The following is an 11,726-nucleotide window of genomic DNA, read 5'->3' as shown; positions in this document are numbered from 1 at the left end:
GGGCCAGTTTGTCTGGGGACAGAAGTGAACCAAGGGGAGAAGAAGTGCTAATGACTGTAAAAGGGGTAAAAGGGCGTCTGCCCTTATCTTCCTGGTTGATGTCCTCAAAATGAAACCGCAGAATTGTTAGGGTTATTTTAATATTGTGTGAGAGCTCACTATGCATCAAGCTTTATTCTGAATTGTTTACCTGGTTATTTTATTATTGTGTGAGAGTTCACTATGCATCAAGCTTTATTCTAAATTGTTTACCTGCGTTAACTCATTCCATCCTCACAACCTGCCTATTGCTTATCTCAACTTGTTTTACAGATGAGGAAATTGAGGCAGTAAAGAGACTGGCCCAAGACACCAAGTAAGTGGTAGAGGCAAGCCTAGAACCCATGTCTGATTTATTTAGGTTAGCAAAACATTTTAATGTCCAAATTAGGGCCCAAACAATCTAGATACTTTTACTTCTAAAAGACATAAATGTTCTCACGTTTTTAAATCTCTTGATACAAGATATTTAGCTAAAATCTTAGAAACTTCCAGTGGAATGAGCATAACCTTCAAAGTAGCTATGGTCATCAGGATGAGAAGGATCAAGGTTTGGAGGGTGGGAATGGAGACAAAGGGATTGGAGACTTCTTTTAGACGTCTGATTCAACTGAGCCGTTTAAATAAGTAGTATTTATGTTACTGGTTGTACATCACTGATTGGACTTCGTCATTAAAATAAATAATCACATTAATTATATATGATAATGTACACATCCATGGACAAATATGCAGGTTATCTGAGGCGACCTAGGGAGAATTACAAATGACTTGCTGTTAAGAAACTCTTAAGTCTATATTCAACTTTCATTTTTTATATTGAAATTTGTTTTAATGACCTAGTCAGTATCAATTTACAAAGGGGAAAAGAAAGCTGCCAGTTTGTTGTTTCATTAAATCATTATCAATTTTAGGGCAGCCCGGGTGACTCAGCAGTTTAGTGCCGCCTTCAGCCCAGGGTGTGATCCTACAGACCTGGGATCAAGTCCCACGTCGGGCTCCCTGCATGGAGCCTGCTTCTCCCTCCACCTGTGTCTCTGCCTCTATGTCTCTCATAAATAAATAAAATCTTTAAAAATAAACAAATCTTTATCAATTTTAAATGTATTTCCTTTGACCAAACTCTTTTTAATTTATTTCTTTAAACCACTAAGAAAAAAATAATAAACGACTAAGAGTTATAGGACTTAGTAGGGAGCCAAGTAATGAAAGAAAGAAAAAAGACTTTTACAGCAGATAAAACTTTTCATGTTTTAAATCTGGGCAGCCTTTCTCACTCTCCCTGAGGATTTAAACAATCTGATTTCCGAAAGTTTTCCAATATTTCTCCATGAGGGTGGATTTTGTTTCAAGCAGTAACTGCTTTGAAGGGCAGGACTGTGATACTAAGTAGGCAATGAGAAGCCCTGGGCGTCTAGAGCAAGCTGAACGGGCAGATGCTTGGGTTCACTTCCAGTTCTGTGTGTCAGGGAATCACTGAACCTAGTGGGCCAAGCCCATGGTCATCTTCTACAGAGAGGAAAGAATTGCAAAGAGCATAAGGATTTGGCATAAGGTAGACCCTCAAAAAATTGTAGTATCATTGTCACTGTATACATGTGTTAATCCACATGGATTTTTTTTTTTTCTTTTTTGGGCTTTCTTTTACAAAGCAAAACATTTTCTGGTCAGCCGATGCTAAAAACCTAAAATCCCTTCCATAAGTTAGAAAAAGTCTTTTTTGCAAATCAGCCCCTATAGAAGTCAGATGTCCTCTTCCTCCCCCCACCCATGCCTCTTGCTAGGATGGGTTAGAAAAAGCCCCTGCCAGCCACCCAGTGACTGAGGCCATGTTTCCACCTGGGAGACAGCTGGGTGGAGACCGCTGCAGTACTCAGGATTCAGAAAATAAAAGTCATATTTAACTGAATTAAATCATCCGGATCACATCCAGACCCTTTGGTGACCTACAAGAATCTTCCCACCAACCTCTGGGAAGAGCACTACAGACCTGGTCTTAGGGTACCTGCCCTTAGTTGAGGGAACAGCTAATCCTCCACTTTTATGTAACTTCAGTGAAATCCTCCCCTGGGGTTATGGGGTTGAGGGATGACATAGGAAGGGGAGAGAGGGTGCTTTCCAATTTTAGCCCACAGAAATATATTATTTATGATAGTCTTCCATTAGCTAGCATTAATTTTTTACACCCATAAACAAAGTCATTGTTTCTAACTTTGGCCTTCTCCTTATGGGCCTCCCAGTGTCCTTGAAGTGTATATTTTCTCTTCTGTAAAATGGGACACATACCAAAAGCACAAGATTATTGGAAAGAGTGCATGGAGAAAAGAAAACTACACAGACCAGTAGATCTGTACCTTCAATAATATCCATCCTCCCTTAGCATTTGTTGAATGAATACTAAAGTATAGGAGTCATAAAAAGCACTGAGCAAGTTTCCCTTGTATGCTTCCCAAGAAAAATCCTGTCAAAAAGATACAGAACAAGAAATAGTGATTCTATAGTTCTATAATTCTTTTTTGATGAGGAAAATGCATTTTTTTTCCTTGAAGGTCATTAGTTCTTTTCTAAACCCAAAACCTCTTAGCATAATTAACAACGGTTTCAGAAAACAATTGCTTTGCCCGCTATCTGGGGAGCCTGTGAAGTGCACATATTGAAATGGTATATTTCCCTATTAAAACACTACTTAACATTTATTTTGTGAATAATCAAAGTCTTTGAGTGTCCTGATTCATTTTATTATGGAGTCTCCCCATCAATTGTTTTCAAATTAAGCTCTTTCTTTTTTTTTTTTTTTTGAAGGATCTGCTGAAATCGCAAAGTGAAGAAACTGTCACTTGTATCTTTATTTTTATTAAAGATTGCACAAACTGGAACCAAGACCAAAATACTGAATGCACTGTACATCGTTCATTATAAGACAACATATATCACATTTGTACTCTACCAGGTAAGACATGTTCTTTAAAATTATATATTGCGTGCTTTTAGATTCATGCTTTAGGTATTTTACATTTGCCATTACTCTCTTATAAATAGTTGCAACCTGACCGACGTGTACACCTGCTACCCCTATGTAGTCAATGCGAGAAGGCGTAGTAGTCTTTGACACGAGAACCGATGCAATGGAAACAAACGTATGGACGTCACGTCTACCGAACTGTGACTACTGTTTTGCCTATTGAGTGAAACGCTAATGTAAAACTCTCTCTCTCTCTCTCTCTCACACACACACACACACACACAACATCGTTTCAAAAGGCACAATTTCCTCCACAGAAAAGAACAATTTAAAAAAATACACGGCAGTTAAAACCGGCGCCCTCAAGGGCGCTGCGAAGTTCACATTAATGCGATCCTAAACCTTGAGAGCCGACCTCCTGGGCGTTTGGGGGGGGGGGGGGCACCTGCGGAGTCCGAGGGCCCAGGGGGGGCCGGGGGTGGGGGTGCACCCGCCAGTCCGAGAAGCCCCGCGCAGGAGGCCAGGCTTGTCGGAGTCGCTTCCAAACCTTTGCTGGGAGGTTGCGCATCGGACCTGGGACCTCTCTCGGTTCCCAATCTGGAGCCCGGCCAAAAACCAACCAACAAACAAACAAAAAAAACCAAAAAAAGGGGAGGGTGTCAACCGGATCCTTCACGTCTGCAGGAGCTCCTCTTCCCCCAGGCAGAGCTACCCCCGCCCCTTCTCCTCTCTGTCCCCGCGCTCCCGACCCGCCCCGTCCCCAGCAGGCGCGTTACGCGTGGCGCTGGCCGCCGCCCCCAGCCTCGGGGTCGCTCTGGTCGTCCGTGAAGCAGACGTCCACGTCGCTGTCGTTGTCGCTCTTGGGCTCCCCGGGCTCCGGGCCGCAGTCGGGCCCCGCGCCCGGGCCGTCGGCCGCCTTGGCGAGCGCGTTCTGTCCGGGGTGGCGGGACTTGACGTGCCGCTCCAGGTCCCGGCGGCGCACCAGCACCTTGCCGCAGAACTCGCAGCGGTAGGGCGTGTTGCCCTCGGCGTGCAGCCGGATGTGCTTGTTGAGGTTGCTGGGGTCGCCGAAGGGCCGCAGGCACACTTTGCACTTGAGCGGCTTGTAGCCGGTGTGCGTCCGCATGTGGATCTTGAGCCCGTACTTGCGCGAGTACAGCTTGCCGCAGTAGAGGCACAGGTGGCCGGTCTTGGGCTTGCCCGCGCCGCCCCCCCCGCCGCCGCCGCCCCCCGCGCCGCCCGCGGCCACCACGCCCGGCGCCAGCGCCCCCGCGTCCAGGCGGCCGCGGCTCTTCCCCGCCGCCACCTCCGACAGCTGCCGCGTGTGCATGGCGATCTCCCGGTCGATGCCAGCCAGGGAGCCCAGCTCCGCGGGGCTTAGGGCGGCCGCCGCCGCCGCCGCCGCCGCCGCCGCGGCAGGTGCGCTGAAGTACGAGAGGGACTCGGGGTACTTGAGCAGCCCGCCCAAGTGCAGCTTGAGCGGGTAATACGCGGCGGCGGCCGGCGAGCCGCAGAGAAGCTCCCCGCTGCAGACGGTGAAGGCCGGCATGACGGCGGGCAGGTGGCCGCACTCGCCGGCCGGGTAGGCTTTGAGGCCGCCCGCGTCGAGGCCGAGGCCGAGGCCGGGCAGCGCGCAGCGCTCGACGGGCAGCGCGGCGGGGGGCAGCGGGGCGAAGCGCGCTCCGGGCGGCGCGGCGGGCGGGGCGCGCTCCACCTGCTTGAAGGCCGACGCCTCGTCCGGGGGCCCGGGGAGCAGCGGGAAGCCGCGCAGGGCCCCCGAGCAGGGAAGGCCGGGCGGCGGCGGCGGCGGCGGCGGCGGCGGGTCCCCCGCGAGCAGGCACTTGGGGTGGTGGTGCTGGTGCGCGTGCTGGTGCGCGTGGTGGTGCGCGTGCTGGTGCGCGTGGTGGTGGTGGTGGTGGCCCGCGCCGCCCGCCGCCGGGCTGTCCGCGCTTCCCGGCCGCCCGCCCGCCCGCCCGCCGCCCAGCAGCCTCCCCACGGCCAGGCCGGGCCCGGGCTTGCCGCCGCCCTCCTCCCGGCAGGGGTCGCCGTGTGCGGCCGCGGCCGCCCGGGCCGAGCCGGCGGGCTTGAAAGCGGAGCGCGCCCCGGGGTGGAAGGCCAGGCCGCCGCCCGCGGGGGAGCCGCCCACGACGCCCACGACGCCCACGAGGTGGCTGTGTCCCCGGGCGGCCCCGCTCGTGTCCGGGGCGCGGTCCGGCTGCTCCCGGGCCTTCCGGGACGGCCCCCACTTGGCGGGCGGCGGCGAGGCGGCGGGGGGCGCCGCGGGGGCCTCGCGCTTGATGCCCTCCCGCGCCCCGCAGGCCTGGAGCGGCGGCGCGGCGTGCGGGTGGGACCGCAGCGTGCCCGCGGGCGCGGCCGCGGCGAAGTCGGGCGCCGGGGCTTTCGCAGAGAAGGGAAGGCCGGCGGCGGCGGCCGGGGCGGCGCCCTGGCGAGCCGCGTGCTCGGGGTGCAGGTAGGCTCGGGCCCCGCCGCCGCTGCTGAGCCCGCAGTGGAAACGCAGGTGGGCCTTAAGGCTGTTGGGGTATCTAAACGTCCTCCAGCAGTACCAGCAAATGTAGCGCTCCTCCCCTGGGCGAGAAAGAGGGGGAAAGCGACCTCGTGAGAGGCGAACCAGCCAGAGGGGAAATAGGTTTGGGCCAGCGGGAGGGGGCGGCACAGGAGTATTCCTGGGTCCAGCGAGCGAGTGAGTTAGTCGGGTGGCCCCCCTGGGGCAAGGAGCCCGAGAAGCTCCAAACGGTCGACTCTGTCACCACCTCCATCCTCTGGGATTACTCAGGGGCCAAAGGGGTGACCTGTGCCTTTCCAACGAAGACTTCCTCCGGGCCATCCGAGCAAACCTTCGTTGGGAGGGCAGCGCTCAGGCAGACTGGCCCGGGAAGGGACCAGAACAGAGAGCAGCTGTTGCTTTAAATCAAGTGTTGAAGCTGTGCTGTGCCCGGGCCCATCTGTTGGCGTTTGCAGAATAGGTGGCGTATGTCAAGGAGTTTGGATAAACTGAACAAAGACCAATCTAATGGTCGTGAGCGCCTCATTACCAGACGAGACAATATCTTGTATGTATGGGCCATATGTAATCATTCCTTTTCATAGAACAATGCCTTTTATGTCCACTACCCACCCTTCCCACCCCCTCCCAGCCTTAAACATTTTGCCTGAGGTCTTCCTGGAGCGTGACCAACTGAAGGACCACATAGGGACTATGATCTGCTATTCTTCAACATTATTTGTATCTTTATTTCCTCTTTAACCCCATTTAATTTGATGAGAGAAAAGAAAAAGCCCTATGTCCTGATATTCTAAAAACTGAAGGATGATGTTGCATTATCTTGTCAGTTGTTCCACCTGGAGTAATTAATTAACTCCTAGATAGCTGCATGAATCAGACTTAATAATTTAATCCTTGGAAAAGATAGTTTATTTTTTTTATGAAATGAATGGATATATATAGAGTATATATATATATATATATATATATATGGTATAGATAGTCAGCTTTTAATAAGTGTACAATTCTCTACCAAGAACTGTATACATGTTTTTGGTGTCAAGTCTGTTCTCATGTTTACTATTATTAACATTAGGGTTTTTTTTTTTTTAATTTTGCCAGGATCTGGGAATACAGTCAAGAGACACATGTATGAAACAGATTTTGATCACATGGTGGAGGTTAATTTTCTCTTAATAAGATCTTGTTACATCTGGACACAGAACAGCAGATCTTGCAGTTGGGTTTCTTTTTTAATGTTGTGGCTGATTGGCAATACTGAAGGATGTCTGTGAGAAAGAAGTTAGTTGAGCCACAAGGAAGTACCCGAAATATGTCTGTCTCATTAAATTTAGTGGAAAAGTTAAATTCCCTGTCCCCTTGCGCACAAGCATCTCAAACTTCTAAAACATCACTACAAAAACAACCAAAAGAAATTCCAGATCTTCCTCCCTCTTCCTGTATTTTACTTTTGGCTCTCCATAAAGCAAGTAGTCCCCCTAGATAACTAAGATGGAAGTTCAAGTAAAGATCTGTTTATGCCAGCTGAAGCCAAGGTAGAGCAGAAAGCAAAAGGGGAGAAAGAGGATCTGCCTCTGAGAACCTACCCTAATTGTATATGGAAGACTTAGATAAAATCATTCCAATATTTCTATTACCTTGTATTGAATAGCTTCGAAAATAAATCTTGAAGGAAAAAAACAAAAGACTTCCTGGGTTCTCTTGATCGGTATGCTGATTTAATATCTTAAATATAACCTCCCTTCTCAGAACCTTCCTCTCATTACCCCTTTTTAAAGAAGGAGTTTTCAGAGGGCTGCTGCCCCAGAATGACTCTACGATTGCAAAGCCAAGTACGCTTTATCCCTAAAACAAAGGGTCCGTACTCTCCTTAAACTTACCACGGAATTTAAACCCACTGGAGTTAGTCAGCATTGGAAGAATAGCAGCCATCCCTACTTACTTCTTTCTCAAGAGTTAAACAAATGCATTCTCTGTTCCCATATGTCCCTTTTTTCAGTTTATCCTGACCAACTGACATATTCTTTGGACTCTGATTACCAGCCTATGCCAAAAGTATCAAACACACTTCATAAAGTGACTTTGCGTCCTCTCCTAAGTGTGACCCTGAGATTGCCAAGATTTCAAGCATATCAAAGGTGGGGAAGTCAGGGTTCAAAATAGCCCACACATTCCCAAAAGGAAAATGGTGTCTATTCTGACATCTGTTTATAAGCTCAATTGGCTGAAATGAAAACACAAGAGCCACCACTCAAACAAGTTGCTTTTGTACTACTTGAGAGTGCCTAAGGACGGGTGTTCTGTGAAGAAATGTATGGCCCCTAAAGGTCAGCAGCTGTTAGAATAGTCCTGTAGTGGCAGACTTGAGAGTTCTCCACCACGGGGCTTTTATCATGTTTCCCTTTTACCGGAAAAGGTTGACAAGAGAATTTAATATAGTGTGATACAAGGAACAAACTACTTTAGGATAATGTTCTATGGATACCATACACACAAATCTACCCATGAGACTGATACTTTGAAGTGATTCATAGTTCTGAATAAGCTTCATTCTGTCTTATTCATTAAGTGTTTCTTAATTCTCACTTTTGTATTAATTTCCTTAACCCAATTTCTAAAGGGATGAGAGTTAACCAGGCAATTCAGGAGGAGAGCATGTTAAGATATTTCACAGCATTCATTGTGTTGACTTTAAATATAACTGTGTCTTTAGGAGAAATTGCAAACTAAAACAATTGTCAAGGAAAGAAAGGAAGTCAGAGAAGCTTTGTGAATTAAAAGGGAGGTCTCAAGATCTTAACTATTTTACACCTCCCAGCTTTCTTTCACAGAAAGTAGTCTTCAGTGTTCTAGGGAAGGTTTGAAAATGTTCTTCTCTTTAGTTACTGCCCCTTAATTTGCATAAATCCACTCTTGGCTTTGGAAGGGATCAAATAAATCTGAGAAGAAACTGGGATACATCCCAGATTCAATTTAAGTAGGGAGGGGGAATGAATAAATACCATTTAAATGGAAGGGCCTCAGTACCTGCCAACTGACCAGCTGTAAGTACCGTAATGTTTCTAAAATGCTGTAGAAATACTTAACTCTCCTTCAAACCAGTGAAGAGATGCCCCTCCACCTTCTAAAAGCATTCCAGGTTTGAGTTGTGTGTTTTGGAATTCATGATGTGATTATATGTAAGGCTTCTTCCTTGATTCTTTTTTTCTTTCATTGATTCTTAACTGAGTAAATAATTGTCTCTGGGTATGCAATAGGAAAAGATGACCCCCATGAAGTTCATAAAGAATATCTTTGGGGACACCTGGGTGGTTCAGTAAGTTAAGCCACAGACTCTTGGTTGTGGCCCAGGTCAAGATCTCAGGGTCAGGAGGTGAAGCTCCATGTCAGGCTCCACAGTCAAAAGGGAATTTGCTTGAGATTCTCTCTCTCCCTCTGCCCTTCCCCTCCCTCAATAAATACATCTTTTTTAAAGATAGAATGTTCTTTTCTCTGCCATCACAAGGCAGATTATTGTCGCTGTTATCATTTACAGTACATTTTAAGGAGGTAGTGGTGACATCCCCTCTCCGCCTACACAGACGGGGAGGGTGAATTCAGTTTTACATGGCTCAAGAGAAAGGCCCTGGGGTCGCCTCCAAAGACAGGAGAAGGGCTGGACTCTCACCCACCCCCCGCTGGCCCGGGGCGCTCTCGGACGCGGTACCTTTTTCGTCGTGCGTGGGAGTCGCAATCGTAGGGATGTCGAACCATTGAGCTAAGGAGTTGGAATACCACACGGTCAGCTCCTCCCCTGGCTGGACGTCTCGCAGTGCTCGGTAGAAGATCTGGGACACAAGGAACAGGACAGCTTGTTGTCATTTCCTGGGTAATCGGTCTAAAAACAACTAAGAGCAACGGTTTGATCGTCGTTCTGACGCTGTGTGACCCTGGAAAATCTATTGGACCTCTCTGAACCTCATTTCCCTCATTCTTCAAACGGGGAAAATAATAGTATCTACCTTACAGGGCCGTCGGGACGTGTAAAGGAGACCTCCAGCTAAAGCGCTTTGCTCTTAACTTTGGTGGCCACCTCAGTAACGGTTAGGTAGGTAGAATTGGCAGTGGGGGGACGCCCACAGTACCTGTCCTCCGGGTAAGTCTGCAATAGCTTCGAGAGTCTGTTCCTGGGGGTTCCTGGCTGCCCGGATTAACCCTATCCATTCGAGAGGAGAGCCCCCCGACTCGTCCACCAGCTCCCCTCTCACCATGCGCACCTGCAACACAAGCAGTGGTCGTTCTTCCCCGCGCCTCGGCCAGGCCCACGACCCAGAGGGAAAGTTCACCCAACACCCCCGCCCTACTAGGAAAATGGTTGTGTTCACTCTGGCCAGACTGCTGTGGACTGCTGGGACGAAGGTAATGCCTAGGACCCTTGCTTAGGGGGGGCAGGGGGGAGAGGCTGGCCAGCCCAACAGTTCCCCCTCTCGCCCCACCTGGGCACCATCGAGGGCGGGCGAGAGCATCCCCCCCTGAGCGACTGGAGGGGGGGGTCTAGCACCTAGACGTTCCCACCCCCGGCCCAGTTCTCGATCCTGCGGTTCTGAGAGCAGCAGGGACACCAGGGGAGAGACGTTTCGAAGTCGGCACCAAAACCCAGAGTTTCCTCCCACCTCCCGGTCGCGCCCCCGCGTGCCCGTTGCACGGCCCCGCGGTGCGGAGGTGCCGGCGAGCCCGGCAGTGAAAGTGTGTGAACAAAGCGGCCGCGGGACCACCGGCCGTTTAAAAGCAATTAAAGCGCGTTTAAAGAAGAAAGCCTTAGACCGACTGTGTGAGGAGCCAGATGCGGGTCCCGCTGGCTGCGCGCCGGAGGAATTTCTTTCGAGAAAGCTCTCGGCAGCGAGCGGGCAAAGCGAAGATGCTCCCCGCCCCCCGCCCCCGCCCCCGCCCCCGCTCCCTGCACCGGGACCCCTGCCTCCTTTCCTGGGCCCCGTGGGCCGACCCTCGCCTGCCGGGACGCCTCCGGGCGGGCGGGGCCTTGAAAAGCCCGCTGCGGGCTGGGGTCCGTTCGCCGCTGCGGGAGCCAGAGCTGCCGGGGTGACCCGCCGCCTCCCGGCTGCGACCCCGGACTCTCGGAGCCCGGCTGCAGGGGCGCGGACCCGGTGCCCCGCGCGGGTGGGCGCTCCTCGCCCTGGGAGCCCCAGTCGGAGCCGCCCCCTGGCTCACCCTCTCTCCATTTACCGCAACTGCCCAGCAGACATCCGCGGGGGCTGGGGGCGAACCCGGGGTGGGGGGTGGCTAGGAACTGAGAGTTTCCCAAGGATCATTTTTCCCCCCCGCAACACATGAGATTAAGGGATTGAAAGGTCGATGTAAGCCTTAAATTAGCGCGTTGAAGGGAAGGGGGTAAGAAAAGTCTTCACCGCCCTGCGCGTTGTGTAACAGAGAAAAGGCGCGTCTGCAGAGAGGCCGGGGCCGCCCCGCCTCTGGAACGAGACCCCAGAGCTCCCGGGAAACCGCGGGCTCCGAGGGTCCCTGCGCGTAAGGAGTCCCACGCACCCCCACCCGCACCCCGGGAGCTGTCCCCGGTCAGCCACGTCCTTTGCCCTCAGTTCGGCCCACGTCCAGCTCTCGCTTAATGCGACTTGCAGGGAATGACCGGAGTCCCCCAGGCCACCTGGCCGAACTGGCAGGTGACGACTCCATCACCCCTTTCCTCCACTTGCCCCATCTACCCCTGCCGGGGCCAGGGCAAAGGGAGGCGGAAGGCTGGGGGCGGAGGTCGGAATGGCTAATACCTTTTTCTTGGGCCCGGGTTCCCTGCGGTCTGACAGGTACTTGCCCAGCTTGAAGGTTCCGGGCACGGGCCCGAGGCGCAGGCCCGCCGGGATGCAGCAGTCGGCACTCACGCTGGTGGCCGGAGCGCGGGCCGCTCCGTGCATCGCTGCCGCCGCCGCCAGGCAGGCGCTGGGGCGCGCGGGGTCCTCCGCAGGGCGCGAGGGACGAGAGCCCGAGCGGCGCGCGAGCCCGGGAGCCGCACCCCGACGTGCGTCCTCCGCCCGCGGAGTGACGCGGCCGGGCATGCACTGCGCCTTTTCAATCGGGGCGGGCGCCTTTTGGCACCGCGAGCGCAAGGGCGCGGAGTTTGGTGAGAGAGTTGCTCTGCGGAGCAGCTGCAGAGTCCCACCCGAGAGGGTCACATGGAGTGGTTCCCTCAGCCCT

The 11,726-nt window shown here is 52.1% G+C and overlaps 1 protein-coding gene across 1 annotated transcript; it reads right to left on the bottom strand.

The window, feature by feature from the left end:
• Window positions 1-3,768: 3,768 nt before the first annotated feature.
• PRDM13 (PR/SET domain 13) lies at window positions 3,769-11,465 on the bottom strand. Its single transcript, XM_072746994.1, has 4 exons — window positions 11,303-11,465; window positions 9,650-9,781; window positions 9,232-9,352; window positions 3,769-5,587 (listed from the first exon to the last, which is right to left on the bottom strand). Exons 1-4 carry the CDS (start codon window positions 11,444-11,446, stop codon window positions 3,774-3,776), a joined length of 2,211 nt encoding a protein of 736 aa, XP_072603095.1. The 5' UTR covers window positions 11,447-11,465; the 3' UTR covers window positions 3,769-3,773.
• Window positions 11,466-11,726: the final 261 nt, after the last annotated feature.

Source organism: Vulpes vulpes, chromosome 1 (assembly GCF_048418805.1).
Source record: "Vulpes vulpes isolate BD-2025 chromosome 1, VulVul3, whole genome shotgun sequence".
Taxonomy (NCBI): domain Eukaryota; kingdom Metazoa; phylum Chordata; class Mammalia; order Carnivora; family Canidae; genus Vulpes; species Vulpes vulpes.
Note: the sequence above shows the minus strand (reverse complement) of the source record. Positions and strands in the feature narration are given on the sequence as shown.